The sequence below is a fragment of the Lissotriton helveticus genome, chromosome 5_1, assembly GCF_964261635.1.
Source record: "Lissotriton helveticus chromosome 5_1, aLisHel1.1, whole genome shotgun sequence".
Classification (NCBI taxonomy): Eukaryota; Metazoa; Chordata; class Amphibia; order Caudata; family Salamandridae; genus Lissotriton; species Lissotriton helveticus.
This window is the reverse complement of record NC_136065.1, coordinates 1,685,538,282-1,685,565,746: the sequence shown is the minus strand read 5'-3', so window position 1 is coordinate 1,685,565,746 and position 27,465 is coordinate 1,685,538,282. Positions and strand designations below refer to the sequence as shown.

General features: G+C 47.4%; 1 protein-coding gene across 2 annotated transcripts in view; it reads left to right on the top strand.

The window, feature by feature from the left end:
- The window catches only part of IPO4 (importin 4), a 2,629,293-nt gene that overhangs the window by 2,393,314 nt on the left and 208,514 nt on the right, over positions 1–27,465 (top strand). For both annotated transcript variants that reach the window (XM_078644926.1, XM_078644927.1), the window contains exon 25: positions 21,634–21,759. In XM_078644926.1, the coding sequence (XP_078501052.1) occupies positions 21,634–21,759 (126 nt within the window). The remainder of the gene's footprint in view (positions 1–21,633; positions 21,760–27,465) is intronic.

The window sequence follows — 27,465 nt, the reverse complement described above, 5'->3', positions numbered from 1 at the left end:
GGAGGACTGGACAGGTGGACTTAGGGATGCCAGTGGTCTGGACACCTCACCAGACACTGGTTTTGTCTCACCTCCTACCGTGGCTACGGAGGAGGGGGGCAACCTACAGTGTGGTGCTGACGCGGGCGGCCAAGGCCTTGGGCCTTGAACTCCCCGTCGCGGCCGTGAGGACTAACCTCCTCACTGAGGTCCTTAAACCGCAGTCAAGTTTGGCTGAGCCTCTGCTGCCGTTTAATGAGGCCTTGACCAACGTTCTTTTGGGCACTTGGTCCAGGCCCGCTACAGGTTCGCCTGTAGATAGGAACGTGGCCAGACGCCACAGCCCGGCCCAGGGCGACCCTTGTTTCCTGTCCACCCACTCCACCCCCGAGAGCCTGGTGATCCAGTCCTCAAATTCCCAGACCGCATTCCCGTCGGCTCCACCTGACAGGGAATCCAAGAGGTAGAACAATACGGCAAAAAGGTATTCTCCTCCCTGAGTCTGGGGCTGCGGTCTTCCAACACCGCATGCCTCTTGGGCCGCTACACCCACTCTCTGTGGGATACCGTTGCGGAAGTGCTGCCAGAGTGTCCGTTGGATGTACGGGCCAAACTCGGCCAAGCCCTTGTGGAGGGCCGGGATGCAGCCAAATATTCTATCCGGTGTCGGCTGGATACCACCGACTCACTAGGTAGAGCGATGGCAACGACGGTGGCGGTCAGACGCCACGCCTGATTGAGGTCCACCAACTTTTCGGCCGATGTCCAAAACACACTGATGGACATGCCGTTTGATGGCCGTCGCCTCTTTGGCGACAAGGCAGACCATGCGCTTGAGCGCTTTAAGGACTCCAGGGCTATGGCCAAGTCCTTGGGCCTCTCGGCCCCGCGCCAGCAATCGTCTGCCTTTCGTGGCCACGGAATGGGTGTACCCACACGTGCTGCCAGCCACGCTCCGCAGGGTTATACCCAAAGCGGCCGTGGGAACCGGCGGTCGGGGTCAACGGCGAGGTCAGTCCACACCTTCCCCCGCAGCATCCGCCTCAAAACCCTCCTAGTCCGTGCTTTCATGCCCATGTGACGCCAGTGGGGGGCAGGGTTCGCCATCACCTCCTCCACTGGTGCACTATCACGTCGGACAGGTGGGTGCTGCAGATCGTCCGAAGGGGCTACTCCCTCCCCTTCGAGGCGACTCCTCCAGCCATGCCACTGCAAAACCACCGTGTATCGGGGGATCATTTGCGACTTCTGCAGGAGGAAGTTACGGCCCTCTTGGCCAAGGGGGCCATCGAGCACGTTCCTGGGCCAGAAGTAGGGTGTGGTTGCTACTCCCACTACTTTCTGGTACCCAAGAAGGGCAAAGGGGGCCTACGTCCTATCTTGGACCTCAGGAATGTCAACGGCTTCCTCCGGAAGGAGAAGTTCAAAATGCTGACACTGGCTCAGGTCTTAGCTGCCCTGGACCCAGGAGACTAGATGGTAGCGTTGGACTTGCAGGACGCTTATTTCCGCATCCCCGTCCTGCCGGCCCACCGGCGCTACCTGCGGTTCACGGTTGGCCACGAGCACTTTCAGTATACCGTGCTCCCCTTCGGCCTTACCAGCGCCCCACGGGTGTTCACAAAGGTGATGGCGGTGGTCACAGCTCATCTGCGCAGGTTAGGGGTTTCATTCTTCCCCTACCTCGACGACTGGTTGTTTAAGGCGGGCTCGCCCCACACAGTCGTCTGCCACCTCCAGACTACGGCAGATCTCCTGCACCAGCTGGGGTTCTCCATCAATGTGCCGAAGTCACACCTGTGCCCCTCTCAGAAGCTCCTCTTCATCGGAGCAGTTCTAGACTCGGCTCGGTTTTGGGTTCATCCACCCGAACAGCGGGTCCGGGATATTCAGGCTCTGATTCCCATCTTTCAGCCGTTATCCCGGGTCTCGGCCAGGTTGACGCTGCGGCTTCTGGGGCTGATGGCCTCCTGCATCCTACTGGTGCATCACGCCAGGTGGCGGATGCGGGCTCTGCAGTGGGACCTGAAGTTTCAGTGGGCCCAGCATCAGGGCAACCTATCCGACCACGTCCTGATTTCGGAGGGCACTGCGAGACAGCTGCAGTGGTAGCTCACGGACAGCGATTGGGTCAGCGGCAGATCCCCCTCCCTTCCCCAACCGGAGCACGTAGTTGTGACGGACGCGTCCCTCCAGGGCTGGGGAGGCCACATGGGAGAGGCGGAGATCAGAGAAAATTACAATGGTGCCCTAGGGGCACGACAAACCATATACTAAGTAAGTGGAATGTGAAAGTCGATAGAAGGAATGGAGTTGTCCAGAGGCTGGAGGTTCACTAGGACTACGCTATCTTAACCTTAGGTAAGTAATAGGAGGCCCACTGAGGTACTGGGTTTTTCAGAACCGGTACCGAACCGGTAACCCAGCGGTGTCAGGGAACACACCCAAAGACCTCGAGTACTTTCCTGATTCAGACCACAGAAACTCAGTCTTCTAGGTGAAGTCAAGGATCGATTTTATTGGCTGCAACCAAGTAACAGGTCCTAGAAGTACAACAGCACGGGATGTATATTCTCAGGAGACTGCTCAATCTTACAAAGCCAGGCTTCTCTTTTTATACAAAATATTAAGATTCAGGCAAACATTCTTGGATTTACAGTATACTATTCACATATTTTCGTTACAAAGGAAAAGCAGAGTCATGATGACAAGCCCATATTTCAGTTCGTCCAGCCCACAACAAATTACCCGGCAAGGCCCAGTATTTCCATCAGATACCGGTGGACCCCCTATAAAAACGGGCACCTCCCATCATAAAGCAAGTGAGAGAGAAAAGAGCAGGGACAGGTGTGAGCAAGATTCGGCAGGGTGTGTGTGCGATGAAAAGGGTTTATGGCCTGTTGTGCCTTGATGCTATCTTGTTCGGCCACTGGGAGAAGAACTGACCAAACAGGTTCGGCCTGGGGCAATGGTTCCATCTTGCCCAGGTCACAGGAAAGTCAATTAAGGTGTATGTGTCCTTTGGAATCGAATTTAGCTGTATCATAAGCCTATGTAAAGGGCAACTCACAAAATGGCTGCCGTATACAAAATGGAAGCCAAGGGTTCAAGACGAAAACTGCGATTTCAAGGTGAAATCGTCACTCGAATATGACGAAAATGCTTGTACGTAGTGTACTAGCCATTCTCGGTATTTTGATATAAAAATCGTCATGCTATGATGAAGTTTAATTCTCGAGTCCAGAATTTTCAGAACTACAAACCCTCCTTTTGCCCTTACATAGGCAATTTAACCTAATCTCATGCTAATCTGAGTCCAGGTCTATATTCCTAAAGTCATTGAGATGTTGCTGTAACATCATTCTAGTACTTAGCTCGTCTCTTGATACAGGTTTCCTTACACATGATGTAGCACAGAGGCCACATATTGCAGGAGCACACTGCACGCACAGACAGAACAGGAAAAGAATGGCTAAGTCCATCCCAATGACCATCAGAATTTTCCATCCCCAGCCGGATATCAGTTCCCAGAACCATTCCATCAAAGACCAATCTCCTTTATCCACATGAACAGATTCGGAAATCTTATGCAGTTTAGAGATGGCCTGGTACACTGTTGGAGCGTTATCTGGAATGAAAACGAGGCAACTCGATTGGATCAATCTACATACCCCACCTCGGTCTGCAAGTATGACATCTAATGCGACCCTGTTCTGAAGGGTCATAAGACGATCCGACTGGAGCTCAGCAGTCAAGTTAACAAGGGCACCAGCAGTTTCAATCACGGTGGATTCAACCACCCTTGTCAATTGCCTTATGTTCCTGCTGTTAGCCATCGGTCCCCAGAACGGCAGAAAACCCTTTACGAAGTCCCCAAATTCTTGTCCTGCAGTGTCTTCTTTGCTCAAGACACCTCTAACTATCCTTGTCTTGTGGTAATCTGCCGCTGCTGTATAGGTGGGGGGCAACAGGAACGAAACAAAACATGAGCCCGAAAAGTCAGGGGGCAACCATGTATAGGCTCTATCATGGCAGATGAAATAGGTACCCTTAGCTGCTAAAAACGAAGGGGAAGTCTGAGACCCAAAAACATACGTTTCAGTACAGACACTCTTCCCTAACTGAGCTCGGGGATTCTTGCCAGTACCTTGCAGACATAGGTGACCCTGATGGGGTACAATCCAAATCGGGGAGGATCTCTTAGCTTGCTGTTTCTCACTCAGAGTAGCTCCATATCCGGTCACGTTCCATCCTATATAGGCAAGTGTCTCATCTTCGGGGGTAGTCACATAAGAAATATCTTCCTTAATCATGTTGACTATACCCTTAACTAGAGCACTATTCTTAGGATTGTCTTTTACAGAACGTAGGGGGTGGACTTCACAAGCATATATGAACATTGTTCTGTATGCCCACACAGAACCATTGTGGCTGAAAGGCAGGACCAGATAAGGGATACCTTTATCATAAGGCATAAGACCACACACCCAACAGTTAGTCGTGTTCATTACTAGTTGGTGTTGATGCAAGAGCTGAACAAAGGAGTTATTAATAAACTCTAATCTCCTAGGTGATTCGTGTTCAGGAAGGGGTTGAAAAGAGTGTGGGGAAACAGTAGAAGGAGGAGGCATGGGCGATGTAGTGGGTGCAAATGTTACTCGAAAAGAGAATAAAACATAACTTATTAAAAATATCATCACACTGAATAACATGAAAATGCACAATATCAAAAAGCTTTAATTTGTCATTATTTTACATATCTTGGTTTTAAAGTTCATGGTTTTGGCAGGTCTCTCCATCTCGAAAAACTCCATCCTCTCTAAAATGCTGCCCGCGATGGGAGGTTGTTTCTGCTAAGGAATGCTTCTGTCAGTCCAGGGCAACTCCCTTAGACCAACCAGAACTGTCGACCTAACGTCGCCAGCTGCACCCCAAAGACTTTGGGCAATCGCGGCCCTAGCAGCGGAACCCGGATGGCGGTTCGAAAAACAAAAATAAGCAAGTTTCTCAGATGGGAGAGCTGCACTTTTCAAAAATAGTAGGGAAAAAAGAATTTATTTGTCCATAGGTCTCGGCCTCAAATTATAGCGCTGTCTCCCAGGTACTGTTTGGTCTTTGAAAAGGAGTTCAGGTTCTGTAGTGTCCAATCGAATTGACGGTGATACAGCTGGTTGCAAAATTTTATCACTCTCTTGTTCAGTAAGTGTTCCTTTTACACGTGCATCACTGAAAGGCAGAAAACGTGGCACAGTTTCAGTTTCTGAGTCGGCGACACCCTTCCGGACCCACTGGTCATACGGCAGAGGCAGAGGGATCCGTTTGCAATAGATCCCGTGGATCCAGTTTTTCTTCCCTTCCACTCGAACAGCTGATCTTGTGGAAAGAAGGACGAGGTGTGGGCCGGTCCACCTGGGCTGGTCGTTCTTTGTTCGCTGAAAGTTCTTGACCAGCACCCAGGATCCAGGGTCGATCTGATGTCCTGGAGCTTCAGAGACTTGAGGCAGTGTATCATGCACCTGTTGGTGTAAAATACGCAATTTAGCCGTCAATTCGTACAAATAATCAAGCAAAACAGGGTGTTCAACTTCGCTGAACTTTGTGGGCCTTGGCACTCCCCATATGTTGGCCGGGCGGCCAAAAACTATTTCGTAGGGACTAAGTCCCACTCGCGAATGCACAGTCATTCTGGTGGATAGGAGTGCTAGGGGTAGAGAATCAGGCCATTTAAGACCAGAGCTCGCTTGGATTTTGGCCAGTTTAAGTTTTAAAGTGCAGTTGTAGCATTCTACTAATCCAGCTGATTGGGGGTGATTTGCAGCGTGGAACTTTTGCTGAATGCCTAGCCCTTCACATACTCTCTTCATCACACGACCCACAAATTCACTCCCATTGTCACTCCAGACCATTCTAGGCATTCCGAATCTGGTGAAGTACTCTTTCACAAGGGCTTTAGCTGTGGATAAGGCAGTGTTGTCTTTTAGGGGTTAGGCTTCCACCCATCTTGAAAAGGCACAAACAACAACGAGTACGTATTTTAAGTTATTGCACCTCTCCATGTGGATGAAATGTAGCTGCAAAACCTCAAACGGATACGTAGGAGGTGCAAAATGACCAGCTGGAGTTGGGGTTCCCCTACCAGGATTGTGTTTCAGACACACCATGCAATTCTTGACGACATTCTCTGCACACTTGGGAATTCCTGAATTTTGCCATACTGGAGCCAACAACTTGCAAATCCCTTTCATGCTGATATGAGCCATTCCATCCACTGCAAGCACATATGCATCGGGTAACAACCATCTCTGATGCTCTGACAATTCAACCCAACAACCATTTGCATCCATTCTACCCGTACTTTCTCTCCACATGTTCAACTCTTTCTCTGTAGCCTCAGCTTGAATAGACTTCACACTCTCTATCGTGTCTTCACACATTCCAACATCACCAACCCATCTTGCAGGGCCTGCAACATACATTCGGCTCATTACATTCCTTGCAGTTTCTTTCGCGATTTCGTCAGCAATTGCATTTCCACGACCAACATCATCAGTCACCTTCTTGTGAGCACTACATTTCACAATCGCTACTTGCAGAGGCAAGGTCAGTGATTCAAGGAGCTCATTCACCAACTGACCATGCTGAATCTTAGCTCCATGCGAAGTCAGGAACCCACGTTCTTTCCACAATCGTCCAAAACTGTGAGCCACACCAAACGCATACTGACTATCGGTATAGATAGTCACTTTCATTCCTTTAGACAACACACATGCTCTTGTAAGTGCAATCAATTCTGCCGCTTGAGCTGAATTATGTGGAATACGTGCAGCTTCAACAATTGTATGCAAAGTCGTGACAGCTTATGCTGTAGTCGTATCACTGTTCGGGAGCTTGAAGCATGAACCATCCACCCATAAGGTACCATCACACTTTGCAAGAGGAGTGTCCCTAAGATCTATTCTCCCTTTCGTTTCTTCTTTGTTCGAAGAAAACAATCATGCTGTTCTGAATCATCTAACTCCTCTACACTTGGCAACAACGTAGCTGGGTTAAGTGTGTTACATCTTTTTATGTGCACATGACTCGCTAACAAGGTTAATTCGTAACCTGACAATCGAGCACTAGTTAAGTGCTGTGTCTTGGTTCTGTTTAACAACGTGTCCACTGCATGTGGAACCATCACAACTAGCATATTATTCATCACTAGACCAGCAGACTGTCGAATAGAAACAGCTGCTGCCGCTGTTGCTCTTAAACAACTCGGCAATGCTTTAGCGACCGGATCCAAAGTCGACAAAAAATATGCACATGGACGCTGCTTGTCTCCAAACAACTGAGTCAAAACTGACAATGCACAACCTTGTTTCTCATGGACATACAATGTAAATGGCTTACTGTAGTTGGAGGTACCCAACACAGGAGCCGAACATAATGCTGTGCGCAATTCAGAAAAACTTTCCTGACACTCTTCAGACCAAGGAATGGGATTGGGTGTATCTTTACACGTTAATGCCACCAAAGGTTTGGCTAATAACGAAAAATGTGGTATCCACTGTCTGCAATATGATGTAATACCCAAGAAAGCACGCACTTCTCTCTGTGTTCTTGGCACACTCAATTTCGCTATTGCCTGAATTCTTTCTGGGGTCAGTTTCCTTCCCTCCTTCGATAAGAGATGACCTAAGTAGGTCACTTCTTGTCGACAATATTGTAATTTGGAAAGTGACACTTTGTGGTCCAATCACACAAATGACGCAACAATGACAACGTGGCTTCATACATATTTCCTCAGTATCTGCAGCAACAAGCAAATCATCAACGTACTGTACAAGAGTAGCACCTTCAGGTAAAACAATCATATCAAGCTGTGTTTTTAAAGCTTGACTATATATTGATGGACTTTCACAGTAGCCCTGTGGAGCTCGTTTAAAGCGGAAGCTTCGTCCTCCTAAACTGAAGCCAAAAATATCCCTGCTCTCCTCAGCAATCGGGATGCTGAAGAAAGCGTTCTTCAAGTCAATCACCGAAAACCATGTTGCAGAAGCTGGAATCATAGTCAATAGGGCAGTAATGTCGGGGACAACTTGAAATTGTGGTACAACTATTTTATTGACCTCTCTAAGATCAATCACAAATCTGTAAACGGGTGGCTGGGAAGGATCAATTTGTTTCAAAACAGGACTATTGCAAACGTTGCCTCTTGTCTCTTCAATCACATCTTTTTCAATTAGATCGTAAACGATCGCTAGCAAAGCTTTTTCACCTTCACGAGAGATTTTATATTGGGGAATTCGTGGCATTTTAACATTGGCTTTCAATGTTACAACATATGGTGGTATTTCTAAAAGACCCACATCATTAGGACCAGTAGCCCAAAGAATATCAGGAAGAAACGACAATTCTGTTGGAAGTTTATCCCTTGACAAATACATTGGAGAAACCACTTTCTTACCTAAAGTAACTTGTACTCCCGAAGGAGAACAGTACAAAGTCGCATACAATCTTTTTAACAGATCCAATCCCAACAAGTTTTCACCACAACCTGTTGTCAGAATAAGGGGTGCTTCGAATTCACAAGGACCAACAGAAAGAGACAAAGGGTCAGAAATCGGATTTCTAACCGGGGCGCCAGAAAAACCCACTGATACATTCATTTCGCCAGACAAGGGTGCGCCAGGGAGTTTGGAGTGCATAATAGAACTCTTTGTAGCACCAGTATCCAACAGAAAAGGCTCTGACACACCTGATGTAATCACCTCAACGTATGGTCCACTCTGATCTACTGGAACTGAAACAACTCCCTCTCTTTGTCTATGGCTGTCCTAGCAATCATTACCTTCCCAATGCTCATCTTCTGTATAGTAATCATCAGCATAGTACTGTGGTCGACAAACGTTTCTTCAAACCTGGTGAAGAAATCAGACACCGTTTCATCTTTCTTCTGCTTACATGCAGACAACTTATCCCAGTTTACACGCATCTCAGGCATTATCGTTTTCATGTAATCAATTATTTTACCAGGAAGTTCAGCTACTAAAGGCTCAGGCTTAGCACCACCAACTTGTCGGCCTTCTGCAGCAGTAATATTAGCCCATGAGTCACCTAACTCCTGATCATGATCTGCATGACGAATCTTTCCCCATAGAGGCTGTGGAACAACGTTCCCAAACAACATGTCTATGTCTGCTAAATTCATGATACATGACCCAGCAGTCTGTGACAACTCTTTGTAGTACCCTGCGGGATTTTTACGGGGATCAGGCAATGTCTGTTTAAGGGCCAAAACTTCAGCTCGCTTCCAAGGAACATGTACCCACACACGCTGAAAATGTGCTGGCACAAGTGGTGGAACATTACCAGGACCAGCGGCCACTTCCTCCTTCCATACTGGAGGAACTTCTCTCATGGGGTACTGTCGCGCCTTTTTCCTACCGAATGCGTCATGCTCAAATAGTGATCGAGAAGTGCCCCCCTTACTCCGATACGACAACAATGTCTCAACCGCTCTCTCGACATCGGGACCTACGATCATGCCCTCTGCGAACTCGAACCGCGCACGACACAACTCGGGCGGGTTGTATTCCAGATCATTGTCTTCCAAATCTTCACAGAGAAAAATACACATTTGTTCAAAAACATATCTCTGCTTCGGTGCTTCCCATTGACGGTAGACTTCCATGACAGACTCTACATCATACCTTACAGCGTCGATAACCCATTTATGCGCTAAACGATTCAGTAAATCTCTCTCTCGATAGTCAGGCAGTTGACTCCGCAACTGTCTTCGTTCCGTGTTAGGGGTCGTATTAGGCGACCCGAAGAAAGGTGAGAAAAGATTAGTAACAGTGTTGGCCATTCTCTGTCGAACGGAAGGAGAAACTGACGGAAGAACGGGCGGAAAAACAGGGTGATATAAGGCAGGAGCAGAGGCAATAGTAGAGGGAGCATTAGGAGAAATAGAAGATGCACTAGGCAAAGTCGTAGAAAGCACAGGTGAAGCAGATGTGATCGGTGGGCCTTGAGGAGGCTGCACCAGAGGGGCAGAAACCAGCTGAAGAGTAGCTGGTGGGTGCTGTGGAGGAGCAGGAGGCAATGCAATCACAGGTTGCGCAACTAAAGGTTGCGGAGGTGCAGTAGCATTTTGCGCATGGGGGGTGGCGAACTTAACAAATGCGCCATTAACGGATCTTTTTCAAGCTCTTTTGCTGCATCTTGCTGAAGAGGCGGCAAAACTGGATAGCATTTATCTATCACCATTTTACGTTGCCTGTGCAACTGCTCACTCATATGTTCTTCTTCATTGTCTTTAAACTGCATAGCAGCTTGCATTATCGAAATACCCCTTTCTCTCTTATTTTTCTTCGCTAATTTAATTTCCTTCTGTTTGGCTTCCTTACGCCATAGGCGGAAAGAGTCAAACATCGCAGGCCGGGCTTTCTTCTTGAAAAGTTTAACTTCGAGATTGTCTAAGATTTCCGTGTCAAAGCTACCATATTGGGGCCATTTTAAAATACCATCTTTTCTGGTGTATCTGATCCACACTTCATTATATTTGATAGAACCTACGCCATGTTTTACATATAATTCATAAGTTGGAGTTCCAATCGGAGGAACCGGACACGAGTCCTCCAATCGGGAATCCCTATTACTACAACCAAGACAAAACAAATTTCCAAGTCTGCTAAGACCAGGCATCTTCGCTTCTAGTCTAGCTTCAAACTTCAAAGCGCGGAGGTACCCCTTCGGGAGTGATTCCAGCGCTATATAAGCACATAATTAATTAATTAATTAATTATCGATTACGATATTTCTCGTGAATACACGAGTCCTTCGGCTTTGGCACTTGCAAGTTCCAAAAATGATCCCAAAGGATACCTAAAATTAAGAACCAACTAAGGACTGGGAGACGCTCCACTTATACTTAACTGAGATATCGATGACGTCACCAGAAGACTCGTCTTATCGTTTTGCTCTACCAAACTTCAAGGGTCCAAATCAGGGCGATAGCCAGGGCAGCAGTCCTTTGTAGCCGTTGGGAAGCGGGGTACCTCGCAGCAAAGACTTTCGGACCACGTCGACATGCAGGGGTCGATGAAGTGGTTGGCCTTCCTCCAGAATTTTCACACGAAGCTCCTCACGAACCTCTGGCTGGACCGGTACCGCTGGTATCGCCCCGCGGTGGGCGCCAACTGAGGTACTAGGTTTTTCAGAACCGGTACCGAACCGGTAACCCAGCGGTGTCAGGGAACACACCCAAAGACCTCGAGTACTTTCCTGATTCAGACCACAGAAACTCAGTCTTCTAGGTGAAGTCAAGGATCGATTTTATTGGCTGCAACCAAGTAACAGGTCCTAGAAGTACAACAGCACGGGATGTATATTCTCAGGAGACTGCTCAATCTTACAAAGCCAGGCTTCTCTTTTTATACAAAATATTAAGCTTCAGGCAAACATTCTTGGATTTACAGTATACTATTCACATATTTTCGTTACAAAGGAAAAGCAGAGTCATGATGACAAGCCCATATTTCAGTTCGTCCAGCCCACAACAAATTACCCGGCAAGGCCCAGTATTTCCATCAGATACCGGTGGACCCCCAATAAAAACGGGCACCTCCCCATCATAAAGCAAGTGAGAGAGAAAAGAGCAGGGACAGGTGTGAGCAAGATTCGGCAGGGTGTGTGCGATGAAAAGGGTTTATGGCCTGTTGTGCCTTGATGCTATCTTGTTCGGCCACTGGGAGAAGAACTGACCAAACAGGTTCGGCCTGGGGCAATGGTTCCAACTTGCCCAGGTCACAGGAAAGTCAATTAAGGTGTATGTGTCCTTTGGAATCGAATTTAGCTGTATCATAAGCCTATGTAAAGGGCAACTCACAAAATGGCTGCCGTATACAAAATGGAAGCCAAGGGTTCAAGACGAAAACTGCGATTTCGAGGTGAAAACGTCACTCGAATATGACGAAAATGCTTGTACATAGTGTACTAGCCATTTTCGGTGTTTTGATATAAAAATCGTCATGCTATGATGAAGTTTAATTCTCGAGTCCAGAATTTTCAGAACTACAAACCCTCCTTTTGCCCTTACATAGGCAATTTAACATAATCTCATGCTAATCTGAGTCCAGGTCTATATTCCTAAAGTCATTGAGATGTTGCTGTAACATCATTCTAGTACTTAGCTCGTCTCTTGATACAGGTTTCCTTACACATGATGTAGCACAGAGGCCACATATTGCAGGAGCACACTGCACGCACAGACAGAACAGGAAAAGAATGGCTAAGACCATCCCAATGACCATCAGAATTTTCCATCCCCAGCCGGATATCAGTTCCCAGAACCATTCCATCAAAGACCAATCTCCTTTATCCACATGAACAGATTCGGAAATCTTATGCAGTTTAGAGATGGCCTGGTACACTGTTGGAGCGTTATCTGGAATGAAAACGAGGCAACTCGATTGGATCAATCTACATACCCCACCTCGGTCTGCAAGTATGACATCTAATGCGACCCTGTTCTGAAGGGTCATAAGACGATCCGACTGGAGCTCAGCAGTCAAGTTAACAAGGGCACCAGCAGTTTCAATCACGGTGGATTCAACCACCCTTGTCAATTGCCTTATGTTCCTGCTGTTAGCCATCGGTCCCCAGAACGGCAGAAAACCCTTTACGAAGTCCCCAAATTCTTGTCCTGCAGTGTCTTCTTTGCTCAATACACCTCTAACTATCCTTGTCTTGTGGTAATCTGCCGCTGCTGTATAGGTGGGGGGCAACAGGAACGAAACAAAACATGAGCCCGAAAAGTCAGGGGGCAACCATGTATAGGCTCTATCATGGCAGATGAAATAGGTACCCTTAGCTGCTAAAAACGAAGGGGAAGTCTGAGACCCAAAAACATACGTTTCAGTACAGACACTCTTCCCTAACTGAGCTCGGGGATTCTTGCCAGTACCTTGCAGACATAGGTGACCCTGATGGGGTACAATCCAAATCGGGGAGGATCTCTTAGCTTGCTGTTTCTCACTCAGAGTAGCTCCATATCCGGTCACGTTCCATCCTATATAGGCAAGTGTCTCATCTTCGGGGGTAGTCACATAAGAAATATCTTCCTTAATCATGTTGACTATACCCTTAACTAGAGCACTATTCTTAGGATTGTCTTTTACAGAACGTAGGGGATGGACTTCACGAGCATATATGAACATTGTTCTGTATGCCCACACAGAACCATTGTGGCTGAAAGGCAGGACCAGATAAGGGATACCTTTATCCGTTGTGTGAGGCATAAGACCACACACCCAACAGTTAGTCGTGTTCATTACTAGTTGGTGTTGATGCAAGAGCTGAACAAAGGAGTTATTAATAAACTCTAATCTCCTAGCTGATTCGTGTTCAGGAAGGGGTTGAAAAGAGTGTGGGGAAACAGTAGAAGGAGGAGGTATGGGCGATGTAGTGGGTGCAAATGTTACTCGAAAAGAGAATAAAGCATAACTTATTAAAAATATCATCACACTGAATAACATGAAAATGCACAATATCAAAAAGCTTTTCTTTGTCATTATTTTACATATCTTGGTTTTAAAGTTCATGGTTTTGGCAGGTCTCTCCATCTCGAAAAACTCCATCCTCTCTAAAATGCTGCCCGCGATGGGAGAATTTAGAAATGCGCAATAATGAGTTACTATCCCTCTTGAGATATTGGGTCCCAACAGGTTTAAACAGCAATAACGATATGTCTACATCTGTATACATATCGTTATAAAATTAATCGAGTGGGAAAGGACGTCAATATAATTACCTGAAAACATCCACACTCATCATGGCGTCTAACCCAAACCCACGTTGTCCGTTTTCTATTACTATAAAATATATGTTCGCCTCATAATGTTTTAGTCATAACGTTAACTTTCCACAAAATGTGGGTACATGAATAAAGGAAGACCATATTTTGGTCATGTAAACAAGATCGCACCAACATATCAATTATCATTGCGCTAGAATACTGGAAATGCACCCCTTTAATGTATCCACATTATACGATCCGACGAGGACACACGATGTATTTTAACCTGATTGATCCTGGGGCTCATAGCTAGGGAACAAACTACAAATCGTCATCGTTACGCGCCAATCGTTTGGCACATGGGTCTCCACCCATGAACTTAGAGCAAACGCCATCGGAACGCGTCAAACAATGTCATTACCTACCACACCTGCACCAAATCAGTGTAGTAACACCCTATATATACGGACCGATTTGTTCGTTCTTTCTTTATGAACATTATCGTGTTCAGAACCATTGCTCCCGGTCCATCAGATTCCCCATCACGGACTTCGACTAAACTTTTCATTTGTAAGTATTTTTCGACCATTCTCTGCCGTCTGTCATTCATCCCGCACCCCCTTCCTGTCGTCTCTTTGATTTTTCCAGTATCCCGATGTTATAAATATCATCCCGCACTCCTTTCCCGTTACTATTCTGATTTTTCGAGTCCCCCGAGGTTAAAAATATCTCCTTTATCTGCAGAACGGGTTGGCCTACTTGAAATACAGACAGCGCCCGGAGCATAGTTAGCTTCAAACACAAGACACGCGTCGGATATTAGAAGGTATGGAGTTCCATGTGATCTAGCCTGACGTTAATATTTCGAAACAGTTACTGTGCCTATTCTCTGTTATCCCACACATACCTGGACCTCTTAAATAAACCCCCGTATATCTCTCTCCTTCGTCTTTTTCTGCCAGATAAACAACTGTAAATCAACTAAAGTTTCTCTGTAGCTGAAAATTCCCCTGAACATTTACCCTTCAGAAAGAAATTAAGGAAGAAAATTAATTGACAACCTTTGTTTGGCGTTACAGGTATTGGCAGAATTATAATCATTGCACAGTTATAATACATCTTCTATCCTAACCACTAGGCTGATATAAATAACGAAATATTTGGAATTTTTTCTAAATATAAAATATATACATATTATCTTACAGCTGTTACAGAGGTCATTCCCGCTTTTTATCAGATCAGCAAAATATACCTGTCTTTTAACCTTGATGTCTGGATCGTTCATCACCTTCCGGCAAAGTAACCAATAATAAATCGGTAATGAACACATTTTTTCTTAATACTGTTGTTAGGATAGAATACATAGCCAACTAGGAGAACTTACAGGCCTCCATTAATACCAACTAGATCTATCTTATGTTTCAGACTATCACGAGTATTATATATTTCGCTCAAGAACTAATAGAAATAGAGCGGCCAACCATTACGTAAGTAGCCTCTTCATATAATACCTACCCCTTTCCATCTAGATAGATTCATGTGCTATTCTAGCTTAGCATCAGCCAATTAAATGGTTCAGTTGTTATTGGTTTTCAGACATTTACTGTCACCTCCTTTCTCTCCTCTGCAACTATCCCCTTCTTCTAAATTTCATCTTTCCCTAGAGGTGGGTCATCTCCACATAAGATCAGATTTCACCACATGTGGTCTATATCGAGAATGATACCTTATAATATGGGTCAATGTATTAAACATGATAAAACTATGAGATCGTTTTTCACTCTCTGAAGGCAAGCACAGAACTAAAGGTCACCAGTGGTTATCTATGAAACAGACATAAAAATGTATATAACAATAGAAAATGTGCCGTTATGAACAAACAAGAATAATGTGATTGGTATAAACCGTGCCAGAATAAATCCAGCTTTTTACCGTATCCATGTGTATATGTATAAAAAAATGTATTCCATTAAGGTGACCTAGACCTAGGTTTTTAAGAACTAGATATGTATACTGCAATATTATAATTTAAGTTGTGACAAAAAAATATATATTTTTTTGTTTTCTAGTGTGTATTTATTATTTTTTGTCCTGTTGCAAATGACGGACTCCTGAGGAAGGCAATAGCCGAAACGCGCGTTGAGTTTACATCTACCGCTTTGCTAACTTCATCAGCCCACCAATTACAATCAATAGTCATTTGATGTTCTCTTCTGTTTTTGCATATATCTTTTGCACTGTGATATTATTTGTTCCTTATGTATTTATGTTTTTCATGTATTTCACATTTGTATTACATTTTTAACCATATAAGATTATCCACTCAAAACAAAAAGATAAAAAACCAAATAAATTCTTAAAAAATATGTTTTGATATTTGAATCAGTTTTGGTCTCAGTCCATCACAGTTTCATGTCACTTTGTATGTAAATTGAAGTGTGTTTCCTAGGTTTTTGGCACTTAACAGTTTTCACTATTTTCCTTTTCAAAATAATTCTTGTCAGTCCCTACCGGTAGTGAATACATCGTTTGTAGGGGTCCCCATTTTTTCAAATGTGTACATAGTGTACTAGCCATTCTCGGTATTTTGATATAAAAATCGTCATGCTATGATAAAGTTTAATTCTCGAGTCCAGAATTTTCAGAACTACACCACGGGACGCGTGTGCAGAGGGTGAACTCACACGCGAGATGCGTAACAACGTCTATGGACAGTACAGTTCAAGTTAAAGGTGAGTACGGACAATCCTGACTAGGTAGGACTAAAACGACTGTGGAAGTGGACACTAGGACAGTTAAACTACCCTTGAGCACCGAAATGCTCTCGTTACCTCACCCACGGGCTGCGGGTGCATAGGTGTCAAAGTGTGTCGGGTTCTCGCGTTGAAGTCTATGGAGCCTGGAGGAAAAGATGTTGCAGGCGACCAGGAGGAAGATGTCCGGTGCGATCCAAGGGTGGATCGGTGAAGAAGAGGACCTGAAAGCAGAGGGGACAGTGTTCAAAGTCACTAGCCAGTGACCGGTGTGGAACCAGGAAGGAACCAGATGCTGTCGTCGCGATCAGGTGAAGAGTGGACGCTTGTCTCTGCAGCCACGTGGACCAGGAGGTGTCTTCGACGATCAGGATGGAGGCAGGAGCTGTCCCACGCAGGCTCTCGCTGTCGGCGGTGTTGGATCCGGAATCGGCGTCAACAGGCCTTGGCAAAGGCAACCCACGCGGTGAGTGGAAACGGCGTCTGGAGTGGACCAGGAGGGTCCGGGGTGCTCCTCTTTTGGAGGGGAGCAAGGGCCAGTCTGGAGCAACCAGACCAGCAGTGAAGATTTCAAAGTTCGTCGTCTAGGAGGCCACTAGCCAGCCGGGAAGTGACCAGACAACGCGTCGAGCAGCAAACAGGCAGAAGGGCCCCACGCAGATCTCGTGGATGCTGGCGGGCTGATCTTCGGTGCAGGGGCTGCTCGGGGCTGGGGCTTCTCAGTCCCCAAAGCACTTTGTCGAGTTTACCTCGGGAGTCGTGCTGGAAGCGAAGTGCAGTTTCTTTCAAGATGGCAGTGCGCTTGAGCGCTTTAAGGACTCCAGGGCTACAGCCAAGTCCTTGGGCCTGTCGGCCCCGCCCCAGCAAACTGCTGCCTTTTGCTCCTTTCGTGGCCAAGGAAGGGGCACCCCCACACGTCCTGCCAGCCACGGACCGCAGACTAACATCCAGCGCGGTTGCGGACGTGGTAACCGCCGTGGCGGTGCCAGGGGACAATGGCGAGGCCAGTCCACATCCACCCCCGCAGCATCCGCCTCAGAGCCCTCCTAGTCCGAGCTTTCAGGCCCATTTAACGCCTGTGGGGGGCAGGGTTCGCCATCACCTCCTCCACTGGCGCGACATCACATCGGACAGGTGGGTGCTGCAAATCGTCCGAAGGGGCTACTCCCTCCCCTTCGAGGCGACACCTCCAGCCATGCCATCGCAGTACCACTGCGTGTCGGGGGATCATTTGCAACTTCTGCAAGAGGAAGTTACGGCCCTCTTGGCCAAGGGGGCCATCAAGCGCGTTTCTGGGCCAGAAGTAGGGTGTGGTTGTTACTCCCACTACTTTCTGGTTCCCAAGAAGGGCAAAATAGGCCTATGCCCTATCTTGGACCTGCTTAACGTCAACGGCTTCCTCCGGTAGAAGAAGTTCAAGATGCTGACTCTGGCTCAGGTGTTAGCTGAACTCAGGAGACTGGATGGTAGCGTTGGAGTTGCAGGACGCTTATTTTCACATCCCTTTCCTGCCGGCCCACTGGCGCTACCTGCAGTTCATGGAAGGCCACAAGCACTTTCAGTTTACCGTGCTCCCCTTCGGCCATACCAGCGCCCCTCGGGTGTTCACGAAAGTGATGGCGGTGTTCGCAGCTCATCTGCGCAGATTAGGGGTGTCAGTCTTCCCCAATCTCGACGACTGGTTGTTAAAGGCAGGCTCGCCCCAGACAGTCGTCAGCCACCTCCAGACTACGGTCGACCTCCTGCACTTGCTGGGGTTCTCCATGAATGTGCCGAAGTCACACCTGTGCCCCTCTCAAAAGCTCCTCTTCATCGGAGCGGTTCTAGACTCAGCCCAGTTTTGGGTTTATCCTCCCTAACAGCGGGTTTGGGATATTCAGGCTCCGAATCTGATCTTTCAGCCCTTATCCCGAGTCTCGGTCAGGTTGACGCTGCGGCTTCTGAGGCTGATAGCCTCCTGCATCCTTCTTGTGCTTCACACTAGGTGGGGAATGCTAGCTCTACAGTGGGACCTGAAGTTTCAGTGGGCCCAGCATCAGGGCAACTTGTCCGACCATGTCTTGATCTCGGAGGGCACTGCAAGATAGTTGCAGTTGTGGCTCACGGACCGCGATTGGGTCAGCGGCATATCCCTCTCCCTTCCCCAACCGGAGCACGTAGTTGTGTCAGACGCGTCCCTCCTGGGCTGGGGAGGGGCACATGGGAGAGGCGGAGATCAAAGGCCTCTGGTCTCCAGCAGAGTCCCGGCTCCACATCAACCTTCTGGAGATGCGGGCGATCCGACTTGCACTGAAAGCATTCCTCCCCTCTGTCCGGGGGAGTGTAGTGCAGGTGTTCACGGACAACACCACCGCCATGTGGTACTCCAACAAACAGGGCGGGGTGGGGTTGTGGACCCTATGCCAGGAGGCTCTGCGTCTCTGGCAATGGCTGGAACATCAGGGTGTGACCCGGGTGGTTAAACACCTGGCAGGTTCTCTGAGCGCCAGGGTGGACGAACTCAGCCGTCGGTGCATGATGGATCACGAATGGCGTCTGAACTCGGACGTGGTGCAAGGTCTCTTTCAGCAGTGGGGTGAGCCTTGGTTATATCTATTGTCCACAGAAGAGAACGCGCAATGTCATCACTTCTGCGCGTTGGAATTTCCAAGGCAGCACTCGCTCGGAAATGCTTTTCGACGCGAGTGGAGCTGCGGTCTGTTGTATGCCTTTCCACCTATACCACTTCTGCCTAGAGTGCTGAAGAAGATCAGGCGCGACCGGGCCCAAGTCATCCTTGTGGCTCTGGACTGGGAATGAAGATACTGGTATCCCGAGCTACTCAGCATGTCAGTCGATCCCCCTATCCGTCTTCCTCTTAGGAGGGCCTTCTGTCGCAGCAGCAGGGGACGGTCCTCCACCCGAACCTGTCCAGCCTCCACCTCCATGCGTGGAGATTGAGCGGCGACAGTTGAGGCCATTTGACTTGCCTCCTGAATTCTGCGATGTGATTCTGGCAGCCAGTCGTCCCTCCACAAAATCGGTATATGCCTGCAGGTGGAACAAATTTGTGGCATGGTGCAGAGCAAAGGCTGTGGATCCACTCTCTGCCCCCCCCCTTTCTGAGGATCTCCTCTTTTTTCTTTCTCTTGCCCAGCAGGGCTCTGCTCTGGGCACTCTTAAGGGCTACCTCTCTGCCATTTCTGCCTTCTTAAGGCTCCCTGATCAGCCCTCTCTTTTCAAGTCCCCAGTTGTAAATAGGTTCTTGAAGGGCATCACTCATATGTTTCCCCCTGTTCCTTTCGTGATGCCTCAGTGGGACTTGAATCTTGTTCTGACTTATTTGATGTGCGCTCCCTTCGAGCCACTTCTTAACTGTCCTCTTCGTCTTCTCACTCTTAACCCCTTCGACGCGCATGACAAATCCAGCTCGTCATGGGCGTTACCTGCGCTACGCGCATAACGAGCTGACTTTGTCACGTAACGCGCGATTTTCAAAATCGCAGCGGGAAAACCGCTAGCGCGCATGTGGTTAAGATTACATTCCTGGTTTCCATCACCTCTGTCAGGAGAGTGAGTGAGCTCCAGACTCTATCTTCTAAACCTCCTTTCCTCTCTGTTCATCCGGAAAAGGTTGTCCTGAGGACTCGTCCTTCTTTCCTGCCCAAGGTGGTTACAGCTTTTTATATCACCTTGCCCACCTTCTTTCCGCCTCCGCATCCCTCGAAAGAGGAAGAGAGGCTCTACCGTCTGGACCCAAAACGTGCGCTCTCCTTCTATCTAGACCGCACACGCCAGTTCCGGTGGATGACCAGCTCTTTGTTGGTTATGTGGGCGCTAAGAATGAACGGGCGGTGCACAAGCGGACCATCTCTCGGTGGGTCGTCTTGTGCATCAAGGTTTGCTACTCTTTGGCGAGAAAGGAACCTCCTGCTGGGCTGCGCGCCCATTCCACTCGGGCCACAGCAGCTACTACTGCCCTGAGTCGGGGAGTCCTTTTGCAGGATATCTGTCAGGCAGCTACGTGGGCCTCGCTGCACACGTTTGCGAGACACTACTGCCTGGACAGCCAAGTCCGGAGAGATGGCTTTTTCGGCCGTTCCGTTCTCGAGGACTTTCTGGTGTAATTATTGGTTCGCAGACCCACCACCGGGGTTGGTCTTGCTGGGGTATCTATTCTAAGGTAAGGAATCTTATACTAACCTGTTTCTTTCAGATGCATAATTTACTTACCTTCGGTAATGATATATCTGTAAGAAACAGTAGTTAGTATTAGATTCCTTTCCGCCCCACCCATCCTTCCCGTTCTGCGAACCGAAATCTAGGGTTAAGGTCATCCCTTTCAGGGCCCTAGTTTCATGGCACCAGTGTTGGTTTTTATTATGGCTCTGCGTTTCTGGCGCGGAAAAGCTGTGTATAAGAACTGACGTCTGCGCGCGAGGGCGACGTCATCCCGGCGCCGTCAACGGATGCGGAGCCGCAGACGACGCCTAGGGACGCGCAGGGGTACTGCTACGCTAAAGTTTCTGGATCCAGACTGACGACTGGGGATATTCTAAGGCAAGGAGTCTAATACTAACTACTGTTTCTTACAGATATATCTTTACTGAAGGTAAGTAACTTTGCTTTAAAGCTTTTTCCTGATGTGTTATCTGGGTATGACCCTGCCACGCCTAAGAAGTCCTTCTCAAGGACTACGAAATAGGCTTCATTGCTGGTGTCATGTCAGAAAGGTAAGGAGGTTCTTGTGCTTTAACAAGTTCTCCTTTGATATAATGATGGCTCTCCTTGCTGAGGCATCTATCATTATTATATTAAGTGGGATCTTCGGTATCGTGGATTCCCCCGAGTAAGGTCACATATCTCTCATCCTTTTGGGCGTCTTAAGTACAGTCGTAGGTGAAGGTCAGCAGTTACTCAGAATGCCATTTCTTTTCCTGAGTTTTGGGCTCCTCATGAAGAATCAAAGCTATACTATAGCATTTGCTTCCCACTAAGGATCACAACTGTACAGCAAAAGGGATTCCTCAGCTCCTAACTCCTACACATGCATCCATTTTGGTTTATGGTTAAATCTCAGCAGTGCCCCAGTCCTTTACCTACGATTGCAGCCCTGATAGACTCTCTTGTCTTTTGTAGGCAGAATTTGATGCCATGCTGGTGGAGTACGCAGGCGAGGGCATCCCCTTGGTTGGGGCTGCAGTCGGCGGAGAGGCTTTTGCTCCATTTTTCGCAGGATTTCTACCTCTCCTACTCAGTAAGACAGTAAGTGAAGCTTTATGATCTGCCAGCACTGGACTATGATTTTCCTTCCACCCCCTTTGTTCCTCTTTCTGTCCTCCTTCCACACACCTCTCCTTTCCCTCTCACTTAACCCACTAATCTCTGCTGTAGTGGCTTAACCATGCTTTTTTCACCTATACTTTTTCTTGACTTGTTTTTTCCCTCTTTCTGTCCGTCTGTCTTAGATCACTAGTTATTTTGAACTGTGTATCATGGGATCTTCTCGAATAATCATAAAATAGCGTCACAATATGTATGATCTCGGAACAGTTTTTTCATAAAGAAGTAAGACATTTTATACATTGTCTAGCTAAGGTCAATACTTTCTTTCTTTTATCAAATAACTGCAATTAGAATTAAAACCTCGCTTTTATAAATAGCTTGGCCGAACGGCCTCTCTTAAATATATTCTTTGAAAGGAATTAGGTGAAGAAAATGAGATTAAATAGTCTCATTAGTAAAGAGTTAACAGTCACAGTCCCATAAAGCACTGTATTGGCAGTCAACTAATTTTTCCTCACTGCAGCAAATCGCTTTTCACTTTAAAAACTCAGCTTTTGAAACTCTGCTTCACATCACTCACAATCTTTTATCATCTTTCACGTGTTAAACCCTTTCTTTCAAGTAAAGCAGCATTGTCACTTTTTTCATTCTCGTCCAAGAATTCCTCTATACCTGCTAGGAAAAATATTTTAAAAAGAAACTTAACGTGTTTGTCTAATTGAAAATTGCACTGCAGAGATGTGTTGTGCACTCTTCAGCGACATGGACTGCCTCCGGCTACTGTGACGTCACTGAGGCGCTGGTACCAACCTTGCTCTGTTTCAATTGGGATAAATTCCGGACTGCTGAGATGCCATTGTGGCATGGTACTTGGCTGAAGCAGGTTGTGGATTTGGTGGTTATCAAACTCTGGGATCACATTGGTATTTCCCGCCTCCCAACTCCTCCACCCCCCCCTCCCAGATCCCAGGCGACACCGGTTGACCTCATAACACCTCCACCGGTGTCGACCCCCCTCCGGCACCAACTTCGACGTCGTCCGGTGCTAACGCCGACTTCGGCCCCAGTTTCAGCCCTGACCCGGACATGGCGCCGGATGGGGCCTTTTTACCCCTATGTCTGTCCTCCTTATTTTCAGCCTGTTTCACAGACTTCGGAGGAAGAAGAGAACTTTGTGGCGTCTGAGGGCCCTCTCACACAACAGTGTGACTATGATCCGGACTGGGCAGAGGACTTGGGAGATGCTAGTGGTCTTGACATCTCATCTGACCTTGGCATGCTGTCTCCTCCTACCGTTGCTATGGAGGAGGGAGCCAGTTACGCAGTGGTGTTGCCTAGGGCGGTCGAGGCTCTCCACCTCGAACTCCCCACAGTGGCCATCAGGACTAACCTCCTGACATAAGTGCTTTAGCGTGCGGCAACTTCTTCGAAGCCCTTGCTGCCTTTTAATGATGCACTTTCGGGCTTTCTTTTGGGCACTTGGTCCAGGCCCAACACAGGGGCTCCTGTTTAAAGGAACATGGCCCGACTCCATCCTCCTGCTCCGGATGACCCCCTCTTTCTCTCCCAACACCCCACTCCTGAGAGCTTGGTTGTCCAAGCCTCTTCCTCACTGTGCGCGTTCCCTTCCGCACCTCCGGATAGGGAATCCAAGAAGCTGGAGCAGCCTGGCAACAAGCTGTTTTCATCTGCCAGCTTAGGGATGGAGTTGGTGAACACTGCATGCCTCTAGGGCCGTTATTCCCACTCTGTGTGGGACACGGTTGTGCAGGTGCTGCCTGTGAGAAGTTGGCCTGGTATATGATGTTCACTGTTCTAATGTGCACCTTGCACCAGTCCAAACAACCCTTATGGTGATGGTTGTAAAGTCAACCTTATAGACCAGCTATCCTAGTGGTAGCATAGACAAAGCAGTCTTAGGCTAAACTCAAGAGGGCATGTGAAGCCAGCTGTTTTACCATATGTAACCCTTTTAATACCAAGTGAAAGGACACCACACAGGTTTTATATCAAAATATATATGTATTTATTTCTAACACAATCCTCTGAGCTCTTTATGAGGTCACAGGCACATAACAAGATACTCAAATATAATACAATAAGTTGCACAAAATACAGTAATGCCCTATGGGCACTTCGAACCATATACTAAAAAAGTGGTATAAGAACCACATCACGGACAAAGGATAGGCCTAAGGCCTGGAGAATCGCTGGGGCTACGCTGTACTACCAAAGGTTAGGGAGCAGGAGGCCCACAGGATACGCGTGCAGTGTCTTTACACGCACGCAAGTTACCATAGAGTTAGAATGGGAATGAAAGAATTGGAAACTAGTTCTTTTAGGTCACTTCCGGATGGACAAGGAGAAAGCTACTTGAAAGTTAGACACTAGGATAGTAAATACCCACAGTAGCACTGAAGTACTCGCGTTACCTCACCCACAGGAAGCGGGTGCATAGGTGTCAAAGTGTGTCGGGTTTCGATGGTGATTCCTATGGAGCCTTGAAGAAAGATGCTGCAGGCGACCAGGAGGGAAGTGTCCGGTTGGATCCAAGGGCGAATCGAGGATGAAGAGTACCTGAAAGCAGAGGGGACAGAGTCTGGGTCACTAGCCAGTGACCAGGAAGGAACCTTGAAGGAACCAGGCGATGTCGCGAAGCAATCAGGTGATGTTGTGAAGCTTGACTCTGCAGCCACGTGGACCAAGAGGTGTCGATGACGACCAGGAGCTGGATACGGACTGTCCCACAAAGGCTCTCGCTGTCGGCGGTGTCTGCTTCCGGATTGGAGTCAACAAGCCTTGGCAAAGGCAACCCACGCAGGAATCGAAGATGGCTTCTGGATCAGACCAGCAAGGTCTGATGGGCTTCTCCTTTTCAGGGAAGCAGGGGCCAGTCTGGAGCAACCAGACCAGTGGTGTAAATTCAAAGGTTCGTCGTCACGGAGGCCACTAGCCAACGGGCAAGTGACCGGACAGACGCATCGAGCAGGAAAATGATGAAGGGCCCCACGCAGAACTCGTGGAGTGTGGAGGGCTGATCTTTGGCGCAGTTGGTGCTCGGGGCTGGGGCTTCTCAATCCCCAATGCACAACTTCGAGGGTGCCTCAGAAGTTGCACGGAAAGCAATTCGCTGGCTTTCCAAGATGGCCGGTCCCACGTCTCTCGTCGCCTCCAAGGGCCTCAGCTCTGCTGTGGCTGTGGATCGGGCTGTTGGAAGTCTGGAAGTCCGGGTCTTGTTAGGCTCTGTGCTCGGGCTCCGGCGGGAGCGTCGACAAAGCAAACCGTTGATCGCTTGATGGTGCCTGCTTACATAGGGTGGTCACTCCTTGACCACAAGGGAGATTCTTCCGTCTTCTATCTTCAGGTTGAACGTCGGAGGTCCAGAGTTTCGTTTCAAGTTTCAGTCAGGATAAATCTAAAGTCTTGGGACTCAGTTTCTACCTATATACCAAATCTAGGGGCTGGATTACCTGCTAGGTCCCTCCTATGGGTGGGACCCAGGAAGGGGGCTAAAGCCACTATTATGAACAACAAAACAAGGTGCCAGTACTGCGCAGTCATTTAAATTTTTGGGGACAAAACAAGAGAACAAAACAGCTCATTTGCATGGACCACTTTTTCAGTCCAGAGTCTCTTTCCAATAAAGTTTTATTAATTCAAAATTGTATTGTTCTATTTTTAGTGGTTTTCCAAATTTTTTTTCAAAGAACTTCCATGTTTGACAATTACTTACATTCAAATAGGGAAATTAAATTCTCATAAAGGGAGGAAAACTTCTAGCTTCAGTATAAAATGTGTGAATATGTACAAAAGTGAAGTCAAGCGCACTTCAATTATCAATCTCAACAATTATACTGTGCTCCATTCATAATCAACTTGCTCATACATACTAACTTATACACCATACGCACAAAGAGAAAAATAGGTAAGTGAAAAACGTAGTTTGCAATGCGTATAGGTAACCCTAAACTGTTTAGTCTCTTTTTGTTACAAAGGTGCCTATCGCAACTAAAATATTTGCCAATATTTTCAAACTAAAAGGCCATCAAACATTCTTTTTAATCATGATACTTTATCAATGATTGGCCTAGTCTAGAACAGACAAGAAGGGGGGTCGACGCGTTTCAAATCCCAAACGTTGAATGGATCCTCATCAGGACCAAGTGTGGAATTAATCTGAAAAACATGAAAAATGGGCAGACCTTACTATAGGTGTTCTAAACGGTGAGCAATCCTCGACTTAACATTCAGACAACAACAATCACACGCAGTACCTGTAATCTTGGAGGTGTCTTGTCTTTAAAGAGTGATCTGTGTAGATTCAATGAAATGAGTCAGCTCAATGTACCAAAGTGCGGCGAGGTCTTTTGGACTCATTTAAACCAGAAAAGTACTCACTTGTTTGTCCACAGGGAATGGGCAATAATAGTTCGTTATACGTTGTTCTGCTATTCAGTGCTGTCCTCCCAACGGGTGAACTTCAATTCGTAGTCGATCTCTGTGGCCTGAATAACAAAAATGGCGGCGTGTCAACTTAATTCGCTAAAATCTAGCTTCTAATGCCAAGGTATGCGAAAGACGCAAAGCACACGCGGTAGTTAATGCGGTCCCTCATTGCACTCTGTACTCAGTGTGTTTACATAAAGGTTCCGAGAACGAGCGGAGCAAACATAAAAGTTAGGAACCTGGTCTTCTAAATAAACGAATCTCCCGCTCAAAGCTCATACAATTCGCATTGCCCCCAACACACTACCGCGTACCTTGACACAAAATCCTGTCTGGGGTGGTGCTAGCACCTCCCAAGGCAGGAAACCCTTTGTCTAGGCCTCCCTCGCTGGAAGGACTCCCAGCAGCAAGAGGTCAGACTTGTGTCTGTGGTGGCAGCATCCATTTTGTGATGCTGAGGCTTCGTTTAACTTTAACCGGGGTTCACAGTTACATACTTGTCGTGTCCCTCTAAAAGGGTGGAATGCTACCCCCGTCGCCAGAACTGGCGAGGGGGTAGTATTCCAATTCGTATGACACCTTACTCGACATGTTTTGATAATGCTATACCAAAGTTAGCATTCAACCACGAGGATTATAATGCACTTAAGAGTATATGGTATAGCGTTATCATGGAACAGCTATTAGGACTTGGTTCCGCAAGCTGCAGACAGGCTCAGCTCATGCCAGAGCACCATCTCACATAATTCCAAGCACTCTGCCTTCAGGATTGATAAGGCCTGCCATAGGAGTGACTGATAGGAATATATGTGTCCATTTTAGGGTTAGATATAGGTATACTATATCTATAGCAAAGGGTGATTACACCACCTTGTCCCATCTGTCTTACCAGCCTGTTGTGTCTGTTTAGATGGCCAGCCAGGGGTGGCATAATACATACTTCAGCCCCTGGTGGGCCCTGGGTACACCTATGCCCTGGGTACCTATGGTACACTGTACAGGGACTGATAAGGTGGCCCAGTACCAATTGGTAAATGCACCTAAGTTACATGGAGTCCATTTTAACAGAGAGAGCAGGAAGCCTGGGGTCCTGAATAACAGGATCCCAGGCCAACTAAGTCAAAAACCAGCAAAACACTAGGCAAAAAGTTGGGGGTAACCATAGTCAGATATCCACCTTCCTACACCGGCGGGGGAGGTTCCCTTCCCCAGTCCGAAGGCCAATCAGAACGCAGCATG